The sequence below is a fragment of the Larimichthys crocea genome, chromosome XXIII (assembly GCF_000972845.2).
Source record: "Larimichthys crocea isolate SSNF chromosome XXIII, L_crocea_2.0, whole genome shotgun sequence".
NCBI lineage: Eukaryota > Metazoa > Chordata > Actinopteri > Sciaenidae > Larimichthys > Larimichthys crocea.
In genome coordinates this window covers 2,545,759-2,564,561 of record NC_040033.1, presented here as the reverse complement: position 1 = coordinate 2,564,561, position 18,803 = coordinate 2,545,759, and the positions used below count along the sequence as shown (strand labels likewise).

Below are 18,803 nucleotides of genomic sequence, written 5' to 3'. Positions count from 1 at the left end.
GTGTTGAGGTCAATGGCAGTACAGTGAAGTGAAGCACTTTCTTACAAGATATACAGCATGCATAATCGTCTGACACCATGGATCCCATCCACTACACATACAGGCAGAGGACTACATTTACATCAAGTGACACTTTGTGTTTGCGCAGATCACAATCACCTCCTCATTTCTGTTGAAAGAGAAACAAGTGAGTGTCATTATTAAACACCTAACACCATCCTGACCAAACACAAGCACAGCAAGGCTACAAAACCGCGGTATGAATACTGACTTCCAAAATATGGTCAGGACTGCCAATAAGAGGCTGTTCTGTGTGTGTGTGTGTGTGTGTGTGTGTGTGTGTGTGTGTGTGTGTGTGCGTGTGCGTGTGTGTGTGTGTGTGTTGTGTGTGTGTGGGCATAGTCGTGACAGCCAACAGAGGGTTTTTCTATCCTGAGGGGGCAGTCTTCATCTTCCTCCTCCTCCCTCTGCAGTTAGTCAGAGCTGGGAAAAACTGCTCCAGTCTTTGTTTCACACGTTCACACTGTAGATATTTATGAGCCAAATGAAATCCTAATGGTGACATATCAGATGGCCACAACAACAACAACAAAACAACAGCTTTCCAATTCTAAGCAGAGATCTCATTCAGGCAACAAAATGAACAGAAATACCACGCAGCACTGAACGAAAACTTTCATTCATCATTTACTCATTTTATCATACATACATACATACATGCTCATTTTATAATATATGTACTAAGGCTCTTATTTTTCCAAAACAAAACATTCACGCAACCCCTAATTTAATCATTCGTGTCCTGAAGCTAGAAATATAAAATACAATTATAAAGAATACTTTTTTGGAAAAAAGAGTTAAAAATCTTAATGGAAACACTTTCTTTAATATAAATTCAGCTGTAAGTCACATGACTGATTAGCTGTCTCCTCATGCTTCTATAATCCATCCGTGATTCCTTCCACTGGTCAGCTAAAGAGCCACATGTTTCTCTCAGCAGAGCCAAAGGGTGACTATTGGATTTCCATTCATCAGGTGAATGAATGGATTAATGGTAAAGTTGTGTCTGCTGGACGTGTGAATAAATAATGCAGATGTTTGACAGACTGTATTATCATTTCATAACGTTGATTTAACGTTTTAGCAACGAGTGCACCGCTCAGTCCAGAATGACAGAATGATGCTCTTGTGTTTGACACATTTTGTTGTTTCTGAAAGGGGGATGTTGTGTTACATTGTAGTTTTCACCAGTGGTGGACACAAACATTGTCTTCCACTGGCTGTTGCTTTACTGTCAGAGTGTCTTTAAGATCTTTACAAAATAAAGTGATAAGCTCATATTAACCAATCATTTGCTCCATAGACTTAAATCCTACAACCAATCAGCTCGTCAGAAAAAAGCCTGAAAGTCCTGGTGGTCTTCAAAGCAGGCATGAGACCATGAATGAAGACATTAGACCATCAAAGCAGAGAACACACCCTGATTCTCTTTAAAGCAGAGGCTGAGTGGGTGGTGATAAACTGAAAACTGTGTGTGGGGCATACTGTACTTAAGAGTGATCATGAAAGGAAGAATTGATATGCTATATCAGTAATATATGAAGTGTACTGATAATACTGTAAAATATATCGATATAACAGTGTGCCTTCTTGAAGCTGTGTGCAGATATGATGTGTCTTCTTGTGTCTCCAGTTGAAAGGAAGCGTTACAATTATTATTATAATTTAAGTGATCAAAAAAGCCTTGAACACTGAAGGGCAGTGTGAATGCTGGTCAATGAATATCAACCAGTGCAAATCAGCTGACAGATGAACACGTTCTCTTTGTCTAACTGTCCTCCACCTCTCTGTCGTCACAGACTGGGAAGCTCGTATCGACAGCCACGGCAGAGTTTTCTACGTCGACCACGTCAACCGGACCACGACGTGGCAGAGGCCGAACCAAGGCGGCAAGTGTAACCACGGCATCCCCCGCTCAGGATCCACCCAGCAGATGGAACAACTCAACAGGAGGTCAGACTGTGTGAAGAGTTTGTCATGTTGGCAGCAACAAAAGAGAAATACCAGCTACCTAAAACTTTGTCTTTCAGTGCACCTCAATATTAATTTCCGTCAGTGAAAAGTGCTGAAACAAGCGAGTGAGGCAGTCTTAGTCAGTACAGTGTTCTCAGCTGCATACAGCTGTGGTGGAGTTAGGCTGACATCTGTCGACCGCAAAGGAAACTCATAAACGTCAACATTTGTTTGTGAAGCACATTGTATGTAGAGGAGTTCACACTCTTTATGAACTCTCTCTGCAGGTACCAGAACATTCAGAGGACCATGGCCACAGAGGAGGACTGTGGGAATCCGAGGCTAGAGCGGAGCAGCAGTACAGAGACTGATCCGGATGCTCCTCCGTCAGGTGCTGAGCCGCCTCACACACTGCCTCAGAACAGACGACTGTTTCTGAGTGTGTTCATGCTCCTCTGAGGGTTTTCAGACAGAAATGATGTTCTCTTTTCTGATGCAGTACTTTTTCTTACAGTATGAACTATTATATTTATTAGTTGTACATGTAATACCTCACTCAAAGCCTCCTTCAGTGAACTGCTTAGACATACCATAGAAAGTAATTCACCTGCTGTGTATCTGCAGGCCCCGCCTCCCCTGTCAATCATCAGAAGATCAGCCATCTCCTCCAATCACCTGCCGTCAAGTTCATCACACACCCAGAATTCTTCACTGTGTTGCACAGTAACTATGTAAATGCTACACACACACACACTCTCACACACCTTCATACAGTATATATATGTGCTTTATAGTTATTAGAGTTAAGCATGGCTGTTCTCTCTCCAGGCAGCGTACCGGATGTTCACCAGCAGCAGCTGTGTGAAGCACATGATCCTGAAGGTGCGTCGCGACGCCAGAAACTTCGAGCGCTACCAGCACAACCGAGACCTGGTGGTGTTCCTCAACAAGTTTGCAGACATCCAGCTGGAGCTGCCGCGAGGGTGGGAGATCAAGACTGACCCCCAGGGCAAGGTGTGTCCCATGTGTGGGGTTGTATGAGACACTTCATTCTAGTCAGGACAGCATATATGCTAAGAAATGTCCTGCTGTGGACGTGGGCAGCAACAGAGTGTATTTTATCCACCTAAAAAACATCAATGTCAGGCTAAGAGCACGCTGCGTTTAGTTATTTTCACAGCTTCACCTTGTGTCAGACAGCTTTCTATGAAGTGTTGAAAGTGGCCTGTGCTCTCTTCAAAACCACTTCACTGAAAAAAAACTGAATTTTATGGATGGAGATGACTGCGTCATACCTGGAAATGAACTGAGGAACACTAGAGTGGTACTCATATTCAGCTGATTGATTGTGATGCTCTAAACAGTACGAACAAAAGAGAAGGTCGATCCATCATGTATAGCTCTCATGAATATGAAACCAGCAAACACTCTCAGATGCAGTGTACCTTTATTTTATATTTTTTGCTCTCGCAGTCTTTCTTTGTGGACCACAACAGTCGAGCGACAACCTTCATCGACCCTCGCATCCCTCTGCAGAACGGCCGGCTGCCCGGCCACCTCGCCCACAGGCAACATCTGCAGAGACTACGCAGCTACAGCGCCGGGGAGGTACTAACACACACATCTGTACTGTCCATTCAGAGTTTCACATCACATGTGATGCTGTAGTATGAAAAAAGCACAGTTAATAGTTGGAGATGCTCTCCATGCACTGATGTGGTCAAAAGCCCATTAGTTCTGACTGAAGGCAGCTCATAAATATATAGTTCCACAAAGTGGAACATAGTTAAACAAAGACACACACGATAACAATAAACACAGTTTGCATGATTTCAGCTTGAATACTAATGTGCAGTGCTTAATAACGTGCATGTCAGATGCAGTGAAAAGTAGACCCTGATGGTGAGGTGACCGCTCATACCACAGAAATGATACGTTCATATCATAGAAACATTTATGTATTAGTCTATTTGGTCGCTGCAGCAGAGGCTGTGACACACACCTCAAGGAGCCAATTATGGTACTTAAGCTACTTCCTCTCTGAGTCAAATCTGAACACAGACTGGAGGGCAGTGTCTGACTCAGAGTTCCAGCTGTGTCTCAGCGGAAACCGCTTGTTGTTCGCAGGCCTCTGACGTGTCCAGGAGTCGTGGGGCTTCTCTGATGGCCAGACCCGGAAACAGTCTGGTAGCCGCCATACGGAGCCAGCATCACGGTGACTCACAACAACTGACCACTCCATGTAGGCAGTCTACAGCATAATAACCTCTCGTCAATCATTTGAAGCCATAATACAATTGGTTTAACTCCAGTACTAATCAGACTGTGTCTCTCTAGCTTACAATGACAAGATAGTGGCGTTCCTTCGACAGCCCAACATATTCGACATGTTGCAGGAGAGACAGCCGAGCCTGAGCAGAAACCACGCGCTGAGGTACGCCTCGTCCTTTCATTTGGAAAAATAATTCTTCTTCGTCTTGTTTTTTCACACAGAAAAACAAAAGAAGGTTTTTGTGTATTTACTACATGAATTCAAATAGGCATGCAGTATAAAAGTATAAAAGTGTCTCATCGACTGTTCAGGGAGAAAATCCACTACATTCGGACAGAAGGCACTCAGGGGGTGGAGAAGCTGTCATGTGATGCAGACCTGGTCATCCTGTTAAGGTAGAGAATCACTGAACCCAGCATTGACGTGACATGAACGCTTGGACTCCACATTATGCAGAGAAATGATGTGTCCTCTGCTTTCCTTTGTCCTGTTCTTGTAGTTTGTATGAAGAGGAAATCATGTCGTATGTTCCGCCTCACCCCATCCACCCCGGCTTCAGCTTCTCTCCTCGCTGCTCCCCCGCCTCCTCACCACAGAACTCTCCAGGTAGGTTTTCCAGACCGCCAATCACGATGAAACATTACAGACTTAATAATGTAATCATCGTTGTTGTCAAGAATTAACTTTTTTTTTTATATCCATTCTACAAGTGAATGAATGACACAAGCTGATGGCTGCCATGACAGACAGCCTTTCACAATAAAACAGTTTCCTGTTTGAGGCAAGAAGGTCACAGAGAAAAACTATTCATTCTGTTAAAGAAAAAGAATTCTTTATTTATGAATCTACGTTTAATAAATAAAATGTAGATTAGTTTTAGTCATTTAGTTCTTGTTGAATGAGTGAAGATACACACTAATCTAGCAGGCTATCTGAAGCACACTTTGGATTCTGTTAGAGACAGAGACACACACACACACACACACACACACATAACAGAAACCCCATAACAGTAATCATTGCTGTTTGACAGAGCATGCTGTGCTATCTTAATGAGCTATAGTAGACCTCAATCAGGCCACAGGTGTGTGTGTGTGTGTGTGTGTGTGTGTGTGTGTGTGTGTGTTTGTGTATGAGGACCTGAACTGAGCTGAACACCAGCCTTCAGAGGTCTCACACACTCTTACACCATGTCACCTCTAACAGGAGCTGCAGAGTGAACAGTGTGAAGTGTGGTGACCCGTCAGAAAGCCCAGACATGAGTCAGTTCTGTTGACTAGCAGTGAAATAAACAGCAGTGACATATCAAGTCATTTCTTATGGAATTCCATTTTAATGATTAAATAAACAGAATCAATGAATCAGGCAATAAAATCTAAATATATATATACAGTTTTTGTTTTAAAATCTAAAGAGATACCTTTATTCAAGTGTATTTATAAGTGTGTTAAACTTTGTTTATTTCTCTAATACTGATTTAAACAGCGTTCAGGCCCTTCCAGGCTAAAGGTGAACATGCAGCAGCTAGCTTAATGAGGACTGTGTTTCATCACCGTCACTGTGCCAGCATAAACTACTCAACCTTGAAATGAGATGCAGCCATTATTAATGATGAACATTATGAGCATTTCACCTCTGCTTTTCCTGCTTTGGCGTTTCACAATGTCTGCTGTGTCAGTGTCATTGGTCAGGTGACTGATGGTGTCATCACCTGACACCTGACAAGCTGATCCAGCTTCCAGCTGATATGAAATGATAATCTAATAATATGATAATACAACCTTTATTATTTTATTGATAACACCTCTGTACTTGTTAAGACTACATTTGAAGTATGCTGACCTGTGGTGTTACATTTCAAGCCTTGCAGAGTCTGGAGCCAGTGACATTTCTGATGTTTTGTTATAGACCTCCATGTATCCTCCTGGACCACTTCAGTTTATATAAAGGCCGCTGACAGTGTTCTCTCTTTAATCGACTCTTTGTGTGTGTTTCTGTTCTGGGTGTGTGTGTGTGTGTGTGTGTGTGTGTGTGTGTGAAGGCCTGCAGAGGGCCAGGGCTCCAGCTCCTTACCGCAGAGACTTCGAAGCCAAACTAAGAAACTTCTACAGGAAGTTGGAAGCCAAGGGCTACGGCCAGGGACCGGGCAAGATCAAGTAAGACTGACACACAGGAAGCAACTTATTGTACCATCAGCGAAGAGGGAAAGATTAGACTGTAGCAGTCACAGTAGATGTATTAGTAAATGTGACGCATCTCCCACTGAAGTCAGACTATCCTGGATACAGCTGCTGACATCTGGAGCTGTAGTATGGAGGTTACACCCATATACTCAGGAGAGCAGGGCTCAGCTGTCAGTCATGTAAAGACAAAAAGCATCAAAATGTTTTGACATTTTTAGTTTGGCCAATGAACCAGCATTATGGGGGCGGAGTTTATGAGCGACAGTATACTGCAGCCAGCCACCAGGGGGCGACTGACATGTTTTGGGGAGCTGTCATGTTGTCCATCTTTATACAGTCAATAGTCAATTACACTGCGTTCTCCTCATCATGAATAAATGTTTTTGATCTTCATCAACTCATTCATGACATTAGACTACTGTGAACTGTATTCCAGTATTATTCCACTGTGATGTGTGAGCTGTCCTGCTTGTTGTAGGTTGCTGATCAGGAGGGAACACTTGCTGGAGGGAACCTTCAACCAGGTGATGGCGTACTCCCGCAAAGAGCTGCAGAGGAACAAACTCTACGTCACTTTCCTGGGAGAGGAAGGGTGAGACACACACACACACACACACACTCATGACCATGTTCAGTATGTTCTTTGCTATTGAAACTGCCAACATGCATGTTTTCGGTATCGTCCCATTGGGCATGGCTTTGTGACATCACCGCCGCAATGCTGTTTTGGTCTGATCTCTATAGGGCTTCACACCCCACCAGGAGTGTTTCGGAAGTGGTGCGTTTGTCCAAGAGACTTTAGTAACCTGCTCAGATTTGAGTTTGATTTAGAGTTTACACGGGTTTACACGTTTTATTTTGAAAATTGACTGGATTCTTTATCTGGCCAGCTCCATTTGACCTGTGCTGCTTGACATGGTTGGTCACGGCATCAGCCGCTGCAAAAGCTGCCGGCATCACAGTCACGTGTGGAGGGACTGAGTGGTTTGAGACCAAACCAAAGCTGAAAGGAGAATGAATCAGATTCAGATTGAGTCCCAGTTTTATTGTTAGTTAACTGTCCGCGTGTCCCCTCTCTGTCCTCTTGTCTCCTCAGATTGGACTACAGTGGTCCCTCCAGAGAGTTCTTCTTCCTCTTGTCTCAGGAGCTGTTCAATCCATACTACGGCCTGTTTGAATACTCAGCTAATGATACGTACACCGTTCAGATCAGCCCCATGTCCGCATTTGTTGAGAACCATCTGGAATGGTAAGCTGTGGAATAACACACACACACACACACACACACACACACAGTCACACACAGTGAATCACTGAAATTACAGACTGTACTGACTATAACAGGTGAGCACTGAAATGTGAGGTAGTGTAAGTGATGATTGTTTTGATGTGATTATCCGGCACAGTGCTCTCCCTCTCCACATCACACACAGCTCTACTTTACATCACTTCACAATAACGAGGGCAGAACAGCATCACCGATCTGTTCCAACTGAATATTCTCGGCTCCAGCTCAGATAAAATCACACAATCCATCAGTGTTAGCGCATTGTTCATTTTGAGAGCCTGTTTGTAACCCGTGTGACCCCGCCCTCTGTAAAACACACTGTGAGTGACAGACAGCAAACAGAGCACACACTCTGAGCTGCACATAAACAAGGTGAAAGACATGACGTGTTTAGTTTCAACACAGATCTGTATCATCATCAGGTAACATGACTGACAGCCTCAGCTCCATGAAAGAACAAACTAATATGACTGATATTTATGTGTGGCGCTGTGATCTGTGTGCTGTCATGCCAGCAGCAGTTCACGTAGTGCCAAAGTTCTGTTTAACTGGTTCTATTATTGACTCCCTGTGCGTGTGTCCAGGTTCCGTTTCAGTGGTCGTATCCTGGGCCTGGCTCTGATCCATCAGTACCTTCTGGATGCTTTCTTCACCAGACCCTTCTACAAGGCCCTGCTCCGACTGTCAGTACACACACTCACACATGCACACACACCACAGCTACATTTTGCTCATTCACAGCTCTGGACAGGTCAAAATCATCCTTTATTTTCATTATAGCTTTACTTGTTAGTGGTTACTTTAGCTGCTAAGTCCTGAGTCCACCATGAACTCACTTGTTCAAATATTTATCTTGATTTGTAAAAGCTGTAACTCTCTGCTCTCTTTCTAAACAGCGATTATGATGATTATGATTAGCAGACTGGCACTGTGTGTGTTTGTGTGTTGTGTTTATGTGGAGCTCTGCATGTCCTTCAGGCCCACAGACCTGTCTGATCTGGAGTATCTGGACGAGGAGTTCCACCAGTCTCTGCAGTGGATGAAAGACAACGACATCACTGACATCCTGGACCTCACCTTCACCGTCAACGAGGAGGTCTTTGGCCAGGTCAGCCTATGTGTGTGTGTGTGTGTGTGTGTGTGTGTGTATATCATCTGCATGCAGATGTTTCTTCATGACATACAAAGGATTGTTTCACCATGTTAGTTAGACTCAGTATTTCTTGTGTTGCCAGGTGACGGAGCGGGAACTGAAGTCGGGTGGCTCGCACCTCCAAGTGACCGAGAAGAACAAGAAGGATTATATTGAACGAATGACCAAGTGGAGGGTGGAGAGAGGGGTGGTGCAGCAGACAGAAGCACTGGTCAGAGGCTTCTACGAGGTGAACAATACTGTCACAGTTCAAATATTATACACACATGCATGTACATATTAATGCAAACACACACACACATAAGTGCAACTGAGTGTGTTGCTGTGTTTCTCCATCTCAGGTGGTGGACTCCAGGCTGGTGTCTGTGTTCGATGCACGGGAGCTGGAGCTGGTTATCGCCGGTACAGTAGAGATCGACCTCAGTGACTGGAGGAGCAACACAGAGTACAGAGGAGGTGTGTGCGTGTGTGTGTGTGTGTGTGTGTGTGTGTGTATCTGGTCAATGCTCGACTTGTGTATGCAAACTTGATTCTGGTGCCACATGTTAATTCCCTGACTCCCAATCGAAAGGTTACCACGATGGTCACATAGTGATGCGGTGGTTCTGGGCCGCCGTGGAGCGTTTCAACAATGAGCAGCGCCTCCGCCTGCTACAGTTTGTCACCGGGACGTCCAGCGTGCCCTACGAAGGCTTCGCAGCACTGCGGGGATCCAACGGCCTCAGACGCTTCTGCATCGAGAAGTGGGGCAAAGTCACATCACTACCCAGGTATCTAAGCCAGACTCCCAGAAAGACAGATTATATATATCTGTAAAGTCTGAGTGTGTACCAATAAATGTACTATTTCCTCCAAATTATTAAAGAAAGTGAAAAGATAATGGGGATAATTTGATTAATGGGGATAAAAGTTACAGCTGACAGGTTGCTGCAGCAACAACAACCACAACATGGAGAAGTTCTTTTATCTCCACATCACAGCTTTTTCATGAAGTATTGATATACTGAAAGACCATCACATGTCCATCACTGTGTGTTCTGGATCCAGATGCAGATTCATTTTCAATGATAGAAAATGAATCTGAAGTTTAACTCTGTTTAGAATTTTGCAGCTGGGATTATAAAGAGTCACAGTCTAGCACTCTGATTTCAAGAACATTTTGTTTTGCAATTTAAAAAAAAATCTGACGTGCCAGTTCCTATTCATTCTTTCTAAGAACTATAGTCATCACTATAAGACAGCATAAACATTTTTCTTTTAATTAAAAAAAAAGCAATTAAATTACATTCTGTCTACACTCTAATCTCAACATATAATAAAGCTTTTTTGTACAAATAAAATCCAGATGAAATTGAATGACACATCATTTTGAAATGTAGCCATTCTCCCTCTACATGTCCAGTCATTTGGTGACTTCATTGATTTTGTTTGTTTGTTTGTTTGTTGTCGTCACGGAGAGTGAGGAGGTTACAGGAATGGTTGCAAATGCAGGCAGTTACACATGCACTAACTTTAATGACAAAACAAAGCAGTGAGGGATAAAACACAAAGAAACGCAGGAGCAGGATACAAAAAACTGAACGACACAAAAAATAGACTAAACAAACAGTGGCTGGGAAAACCAAGCAAAAAACATAAACAAAAGGCTCAAAGAAAAGGCAACTAAGCCAAAAAGGGCAAAAGCAAAGGGCAGGGTCAAAAACAGAAAAGATACAAATACCAGGAACCATGAACTGCGAGGGACTCCGACACACTGACAAGGTAGAAAACACACAAAAACACTAAAACGGACAGACCAGGAAACACACAAACTAAATAGACATGCAGGACTAATCAGGGACAGGTGAATCAAATCAGGGGCAGGTGCAAAATCAAAAAAGGCAGGTAACAAGACAGGAAGTAGAATAGGACAAGACAGACAGGGTGGAACTACAAAATAAAACAGAAAACACAGAAACAACCTTAAAGCTCTAACAGTTTATGTGCTTCTAAACGAGTAAGTAGTTAAATTGTTTCCTTTTTGTCTGTTTTTACGACTGGCAGTTTGCACAGGGGGTTTTATTTTGAAAATCCACAGGAATCTCTGACTTCATTTCAGCTCAAGCTGCTCTGTGCAGATTGACACGGCGTGTCTACAGCCGCTTCTGAAATGGACTGTGGCATCCGTGCCTGGAATCCGTGACCCTTCCTGGTCTCTAACAGTCTGCCTGTTTCTCTCTCTCTCGTTCAGAGCTCATACCTGTTTCAACCGTCTGGATCTGCCTCCATACCCTTCATACACCATGCTGTATGAGAAACTGCTGATCGCGGTGGAGGAAACCAGCACTTTTGGCCTGGAGTGAGACAGACAGGACAAATAAATCAACACTGCATCCCTCTCTGCGGAACACTGTCTGGGCTACAACGCGAAAAGCAAGCAACAATCATGGGTTTAATACACCGAAATGATACCTGGATTGTACTCGACAAAGTTTTTTGGTCATGTGGATATATGTACGTCACTGTTATGGTACTTTGTGTTTGAGTCTCTCACTTAGCTATGAGGATCTTTATGACAGCACCACAGCAGGACTACGGTTATTTTTATATTTCTCACTGAGACTGGAGAATATGAAAAAGTACAACAGCATTTTTTAAACATATTTATATATATATGCATACAAAAGGGTATGTAAAATGGTATCAAGATTATTTAAAGTTGCATGTAGCAATATGCATCATCCATCCAATGATAAATGTACTAACAAAAACTAACAGCAACGAGTAAAATGATAGCTACACAATAACAGTGAAAAACAAGACCTTTACATCAAATGTAAGACATTATGACATCCAAATACTTCAGAACTTTTCACAATTTATCTTAAACTTATTCTGCGTTGAAATGTTGAATTCACAGAAAAGATTTAAGTAATAAAGAAGGAAACAACCTAATCTATAGAATGGTGTAAAACAATAAAAATAGAAAGAAAGAAATACAAATATTTCATAGAAACAAATTACTACTGCACAAATCATGCACTTTGTGCAGCAGTGCACGTGCAAACATGGCTTCAGGTTTGAGATTTGGCATGCACCCAAAGAGAATTTAGAGATGTTATATATTACAGTTATCCTGAAATATATCAAATGTCGTCTACTCCGAATGAAAAAAATGTGAATTTGACTAAACATGTTACAGTTTAGCAGCTTACTAAAAGTTCATATCTTGACGTGCATCTTCTCTGTGATTTCAGACATTAATACGAATGATATGCAAATTCCAGCACACAAATTCTCAGGTGGTCTGCTGCTCTTATGAATTCAGATAAAACTATGAAACTATAAAATATATGTGGCTTTAAAAAAAAAAAAAAAGTTGTTCAAATATAATGCAGATTTTAAAAAAGCTTATCAGATGGATGCAACGTCTGGTAGCCCTGATGCCAAAGGAACAGTCATGATAATTAGTGGACAGTCTACATGGATCATTACATATTTTATCTAAACTATGGCGAGGCCAGTAGAACCTGAAGATTGGAGACTGGGATCTGGTACATAAGGAGTTAAATATGAGTTGTAGCTTGGTCCCAGACACCAGACATTTCAAAGTTCTTTAGGAGGGAACAAGTATAACCAATGTAAAGATGTTGTTGAAGTCAAAGTCTAAGCAACAGGAAATAATTGATTAGGATAGATTACTTTTTCCAAGACATGATGGTAATTATGAAATCCTGCACTTTACAATGTGATTAAGAAGAGAGGCTAGACAATGAGGATCACTATGTTTTAATGACAGAAATATCTAGGTAAAGGTAAAGAAGACAATTAAAAAAAAAAAAAAGCTTGTACAAGTACAAGAAAATAGGGCCCAAATATGATCCCTGAGGAACTGCTGAGGTGACTGACTAATATGATCTACTGGGAAAATAAGAACTAAACCACTGAGGGGAGATGTCCGTGTCAATAATAGTTAAGCCATCCATGCACATTCTCTTGTTGTGCTCTCAACTATAGCAATTAAGTTTCTTCTGAAAGCAATGTCAATAATTTGAAAGCCAGTGCCGTTCAACAAGTTAACAAGCTCCTCAGCAATGAACAGACACAAGAGAAGTGCTAAAGGTCTTTCAGGAATTAGACAGTTTGCTTGGAAACAGGAGTGGTTGGATCACACTGAAACTGGGCAATGCGTAATACAGGAATACTCCACGAACAATTGGAGGCTCTAGTGGGCTCTAGAGGCCTAGATCTGAACAGCTTCTCATTCTCTGGCTTAGTCCAAAATGAGGCCAGCAGCTGAGCACAGATGTTTCATGCTCTGAATGGACAAAAAAAAAAACTCCAACAGTCTCTCCAAGCTTTCTTGCTCTGTGATGCTTTCAGAAGCAGAGACAATGATGTCACGTCTTGTCGATCAAAGTAGACATCAATTCCAACAAGGGCTCCTGGGATTCCCTCTGTGGGAACTGTGGGGAATGTGATATATCACATCAACCAAGCAAGCAGGTAGTTCCTGATTCCTTGACAACAAAGAATGCACATGTGGACATTGTCTCCAGTTGATGAAAGAGGACTTCCTGTGAATCCTGTTGGACAAATTGGTGCTTCATCTTTCGGCATCTCTGGTCCTGCTGTTTGAATGAGAGCTGCTTGTAGTCTTCTTCGTGTCCTCCACTCATGAACTTCTTGCCTCTGACTGGGTACAATCACTTTGGTGTTGCTCTTTGCACGGAGCAGGTACTCTAATATCTAAACCTTTACCCTCTCAATCAATGTGACTGGTGGAAAAACAGCCTCCGAGGCCCATTGACGTGGCTCCCTGAACTGATCCAGCTCTTCATGTGTACTGGAGCCCTTGGACAAACAAGTGTAATATATGCAATAGTTAAGTTAACTCCAATCTGTTCCACAGTCTACCATGTTATTTCATACATGAAATGACCGACTGCAGTGTACCATCAGCATCCTTAGCCCCTTCTACATCTCTAGTCCAGTAATTAAACTGTGCCTCAGTTTTTACTGCCTCATATGTAGCCTGAGGGGTGGGTGTGCTTAGTACTTGAGTCCTGAGTTCAGATATTTGCTTTGGTTTGCATGTTCTCCTAGTGTTGACATTGTTTTTTTTCACACTCCAAATACAAGTCAGGTTCATTGGAGACTCTGATACCCCATTTACACTTTGCCACCTCATGAGGTTTGGGCAAATGGATATCTGAAGACTACGAGTTTAAAACTGAGCTCAGCTTTACTACTACCAGAACACCACAATCCCCAGCTAAATTGTTGGCTGTCAATTTGCATTGTGATCACTGTACTGTATGTAGAGAATTTGACAAGGAAAAATAATGTGTGGAATACAAAAGACTACTACTAGAGTCCAACAATGACACAGCAGTGCAATGCTAAACATTCTAATCGGAGATTGAATATACTGCATGAATGTATTAAATCACATCTGGAGTTCATACAGATATGCAGTCCATTATTCCGAAGACTTATTAGATGATCCAGTACCTCACAATTTATGTCCAGTGCCAAAATTCATTAGCCTTTATGCAGCAAGGCAGAAAGTGAAGGCGTGGAGTTTGGGGTGGTGGAAGATGCTTAGTGTGTCAAACTTCATGCAGGACCATCGTTTGCATTGACCAAATACTCTGGTTGCCTAGCCCTGCACACACCTTAAACATAGTTTATTTGCCATGATGACAATCTATCCCTGACCATACCATCACTGTGTAGTAGCCAGGTGATGATACTGGACAAATCATCTAATGTCAACATTCTTGTTTGGTGATGGTTTAAGTTTGATACCCTTGAAAGTGTAAATGGAGCCTCAGATGTTTAAAAGTGTAGAGGAAGAACCTGTAAACTGTCCTTTCCTGTCATTCAGCCAAGGCATGCTGGGATAGGCTCCAACCCACCGCCCCAGTGACTCTGACCCCGAGTAGAACCAAGAGGGTGTAAGGAACAGATAGATGTGACCTCTGAAGTATTTCACATGCAACATGTTTGTTAACTGAGAATTTGAGCCCAGTTGAACTTTCGACCATCATGAACATCAGCTGCCTGTCAGACGTCATGATTCTTACTTTTCTTTAAACAGCAGGTCCACTTTGTTATCGTCATTTTCAATTGAAAAAATAACTGCGATAAACATCTGAAATGATGTGTGATATCACCTGTATGGTGCTTTATTTGCTACTTGTCCCGGTAAACTGGCTGTCGGATCACTTGTACTTCACTCATCCAGACGCAGTGGCGGCTGCCAAGAGGACAAGGCTGTGATTATGTTGCATCTTACGTGTCTTTTGTTCTAAAAATCTTTTTCTACTGTTATTTCTACTCTATTGTATTTATAAGTAAAGGAGAGTCCTGAAGCTTTCCTTGAATGTTTGGTTTGTTTGCAGTTTTTTGATGTTGTGGTAAGAAGCATCGGTCAAAGAGTCTGCCTTCACTTTTCGAAGCCTTTGTGTTTTGATATGTACGTACATCTTTTCTATTATCTATGAAGCTAGCTGGTTATCTGTTGCTCGGTGCAGGACATGTGCTGCTGTGCTGTCTGTTTCTTTTTACAGTCCTCTCACAGTATTTCTTTCTTTCTGTCCACCTCTTTCTCTGGTGGCGTCGTCGCTCTCATTCTCGAGGTTTTGTTTATGTTTTCAGGATTACTTTTTTCATGTCGCAGATGTCTCGCTACGTCATACATTTCAGAGCTGCATGTATCCATCTGTGCTTTGGCCAGTTTATGACAAAACTAAGAGATGTTTGTATTGAATTGTTTTTATTGGTTGATATGTTGAACCCATCACACTGATAGTGCATTGATAGCAGCTAATATAGAAATATTTAAGTAAGCTTTTGGGATGAAGACAGAAAGGTAGGTGGTGACAAACTGTAGCAGCTGTTTGGTATTTGTATCTTTTCAAGTTCTTTATTTATCTATTTATTTTTCATTTTTAAAAAGGGAATCTATGAATGACTGGATCTATGTTGTCAGCTTTGCTGGGAGGTGACCCTGAAGCATGCATACCTTTCTGTTTTGTTTCTCGTTCTGTGTGTGCAGATTATACACATATGTACATAATGTTAAAAAGGTACAGTTCTGATTTGTCTGAGAACAGGTTGCTAAATACTCAGGCTGTGCTATCGCTCCACCACACAATACAACTGTTTATGAATCTGAATAAAAAGGTCACTTTATTACTTTGATGCCCTCATGTGAATATGTTGTACAGGAACTAAAGAAGACGTCAAATCAAAGTTTGAGGTTTATTCTCGAGCTTGGAAAAACCTAATATGATTTTATTGTTTTGTCAACACTACAGAAACATTATGTAACTTAAGTGTGATAAGTGTTGTATATTGATTACTGATCAGGGCTGATCAGGTTTATTATCAGCTGTTTGTATTGACTTTCTAACGGCAGTATGCAGGATATGTTTCAGACTACTTGTATATGTTCATCTTTCTGGTGCAGAGATTGTTCTGATCTAATATAGATAATAATAGTTTATGTAACATGACAGTAATGGCCATAAGAACACCTGTAAAGCAGGTACATGCAGTTTAAAGTTGCAGTGCTGTTGTACTCTGTATCAGTGGACTGCCTGGCTTAAACCAACATGGCACTGCCTGCTTCATCACTGACGACCAACATAGGACGTCTAAAGAGACTACAACTGATCTCATAATGTAAACACATCAAGCACAAGTTACGTTTTTAAATAATTAAAAGTCCAGTGTTTAGGAGGAGACTTAGCTGTTCAAACCTGAGGACAAAAGTTGCCACTAAAACAATAATCATTTTTATTAATTAATCAAAACAAACGAAATAATTTCCAAGAAAACAACTAAACAAAAGGGTTGGAGGTTCCCGGACAAAACAGACAAAAGAGAGAGGGAACACTGAGCCAGCCAGCGGCTGTCGCACCCAATATCCACCCCCAAACTAAACCTGCCTAAAACCCACTACCTAAATGAAAAGAAAAGACCAAAAACAGGACCTCCGAACCATAACTAAAATGACAAAACTAAACAGCTCAACGGACTCCTGGCATGGGGGAACTATAGACTTAACGTCCTCACCAGGGTGAGCCTCTTCCAAAGGAGGCTTCTTATGGAGGCAGAGGAAACCAAGTGAGTGAATGTTGGCTGGAGCACTTTACTGACAGTCCTCTGCTTCTTGATAATATTTTTCAAGGTGACTGGCATCAGTATTTCACCCGATGGCTTCCTTTACCAGTGAACTGAACCCTGGAAGTGAAGTGCATGTCACTGTGAGCCTCGCTGGACTCGAACTCGCAACCAGGGGATCTCTGGCGCTGTGCGCATGCGCACATGGAATTTTTTAACGTTGCTCTGGACGCCAACCGTTCGGCCACCGAGGCGCATGACGTCACCAAGAGCATACGACAGGTAGTATGGCAGACGTTGGTTGGCCCGACAAACAGTGGGACGTTTCTCGGCAATTTTGTTGTTCAAAGTGTTAAAGCGAGTTTCTATCAAAGTCACAAAGGCCCTGTTATAGGCAATGACTAAAAGGTAGCTCACGCGCTGCCATGCCGGCGCAGCTCCATAAAACGGGTCCCACAGATGCTCAGTGGAGCGCTGTGTTTTCTACGGGTGTTGAGTGCGCATGCCGTGGCTGTGTGTATATGTCCTTACTGTTGCAGCGCAGGAGGCACCGGTGACACAGCTAGCAAGTATAGAGCGAGTTCCAACTCGGCTTTTATAGGGTATCTGATGCGACACTTGATCTCAGTCACGGTGCAGGTCAATTCTGTCCTGTCTTGTTACACACGTCGACCAAGCTCCGACCTGTTGAGTCACTCACGGAACGACCTTTTCAGGTTTTAGATGCCTTACTTTTTGAATTGAAATCTTTTTAACATTTAAAAAAGTGTCAAGTTGCCCCGTGGAATCATGGGTAATCATCTATATGCGCATGCCGCAGCGTGCCCCGTTCCGGTTGAATAACTGTTTCTCTCCTCTCCTCCCGTAACCCGTCCCTCGACTTGTGGCTACGGGTTCGGAAGATTGCGCATTTCAGTACCGTTTTCAGCCACAACATGGAGCCAAGGCCTGGTGGCCTGTTTCGTTTTCGACATTTAGGCTGCTTGACGAGGAAGAAAGGCGCTGTCAATTCAGCACTCACCCCCATGTCTCCATGAAGACAGCCCTCGTGGTGCCAGAACGGCGTACTTTTATGAGGAATGAGCTGACCAAAGCCATATGGTATCCCAACCAGGGTCCCTCGATTGCAAGTTCACAGGGGCCTCATGTACAATACTGTGCGTGGATTTTAGGTGAAACTCGGCGACCCAAAACCGCAGAACTGTCGTACCACAAAAAAATTCAGATGTATTCCATGTGTGTACGCATGGATCCAAGCACGTTTCTTTTTGTACTCCCAATCAACGTGGAAATTGAGCGCACATGCACTCCATCCTTTCCCACGCCACCATTTACATATGCAAATCTATTTAAATAGCCCGTGACCTGGATTCACCTCTAATCCTCTGTGTCCGAATCAGATAACGCGATGAACAAAGGAAGAGAAATGAATTTCACAGAGTCTAAGCTAAAGATTCTAGTGAATGAAGTGGAGATTCTGTTTGTTACCCTGTCAGGGATAAAATATGACCCAAAAAAAAAAAAAAAAAAGAAAAAAAAGAAAGAAAAAAAAAAAGACGGTGAGTAGGAGCGTGTGTGGAGGCGTATGCGTGGGATCCGAGCAGCGCACACACAAGTGTGACAAGGTGTGGCCCCGCGGCTGACTTTTATAACGCGCGACGCGTGTTTCTGACAAGAATACTGAAACACAGGAGACAATCAGGGGCTTGTTAGAAAGCTCGCAGCTCTAATTCACCAGCAGAAAACAAAGAAAACCAAAACATGATATTTGAATGCGCACAC

General features: G+C 42.5%; 1 protein-coding gene across 5 annotated transcripts in view; it reads left to right on the top strand.

Annotated features, from left to right (window-relative positions):
- Nucleotides 1-13,227, top strand: part of LOC104936662 (E3 ubiquitin-protein ligase HECW1) — a 69,604-nt gene extending 56,377 nt beyond the window's left edge. For all 5 annotated transcript variants that reach the window (XM_027274319.1, XM_019263113.2, XM_027274320.1 and 2 more), the window contains 18 exons: nucleotides 1,860-2,013; nucleotides 2,301-2,404; nucleotides 2,638-2,744; nucleotides 2,842-3,027; nucleotides 3,487-3,621; nucleotides 4,141-4,255; nucleotides 4,351-4,447; nucleotides 4,597-4,680; nucleotides 4,785-4,891; nucleotides 6,327-6,441; nucleotides 6,947-7,060; nucleotides 7,565-7,717; nucleotides 8,341-8,439; nucleotides 8,735-8,864; nucleotides 8,992-9,138; nucleotides 9,251-9,365; nucleotides 9,481-9,679; nucleotides 11,140-13,227. In XM_027274319.1, the coding sequence (XP_027130120.1) occupies nucleotides 1,860-2,013; nucleotides 2,301-2,404; nucleotides 2,638-2,744; nucleotides 2,842-3,027; nucleotides 3,487-3,621; nucleotides 4,141-4,255; nucleotides 4,351-4,447; nucleotides 4,597-4,680; nucleotides 4,785-4,891; nucleotides 6,327-6,441; nucleotides 6,947-7,060; nucleotides 7,565-7,717; nucleotides 8,341-8,439; nucleotides 8,735-8,864; nucleotides 8,992-9,138; nucleotides 9,251-9,365; nucleotides 9,481-9,679; nucleotides 11,140-11,251 (2,273 nt within the window). In that variant the 3' untranslated portion in view covers nucleotides 11,252-13,227. The remainder of the gene's footprint in view (nucleotides 1-1,859; nucleotides 2,014-2,300; nucleotides 2,405-2,637; nucleotides 2,745-2,841; nucleotides 3,028-3,486; nucleotides 3,622-4,140; nucleotides 4,256-4,350; nucleotides 4,448-4,596; nucleotides 4,681-4,784; nucleotides 4,892-6,326; nucleotides 6,442-6,946; nucleotides 7,061-7,564; nucleotides 7,718-8,340; nucleotides 8,440-8,734; nucleotides 8,865-8,991; nucleotides 9,139-9,250; nucleotides 9,366-9,480; nucleotides 9,680-11,139) is intronic.
- Nucleotides 13,228-18,803: the final 5,576 nt, after the last annotated feature.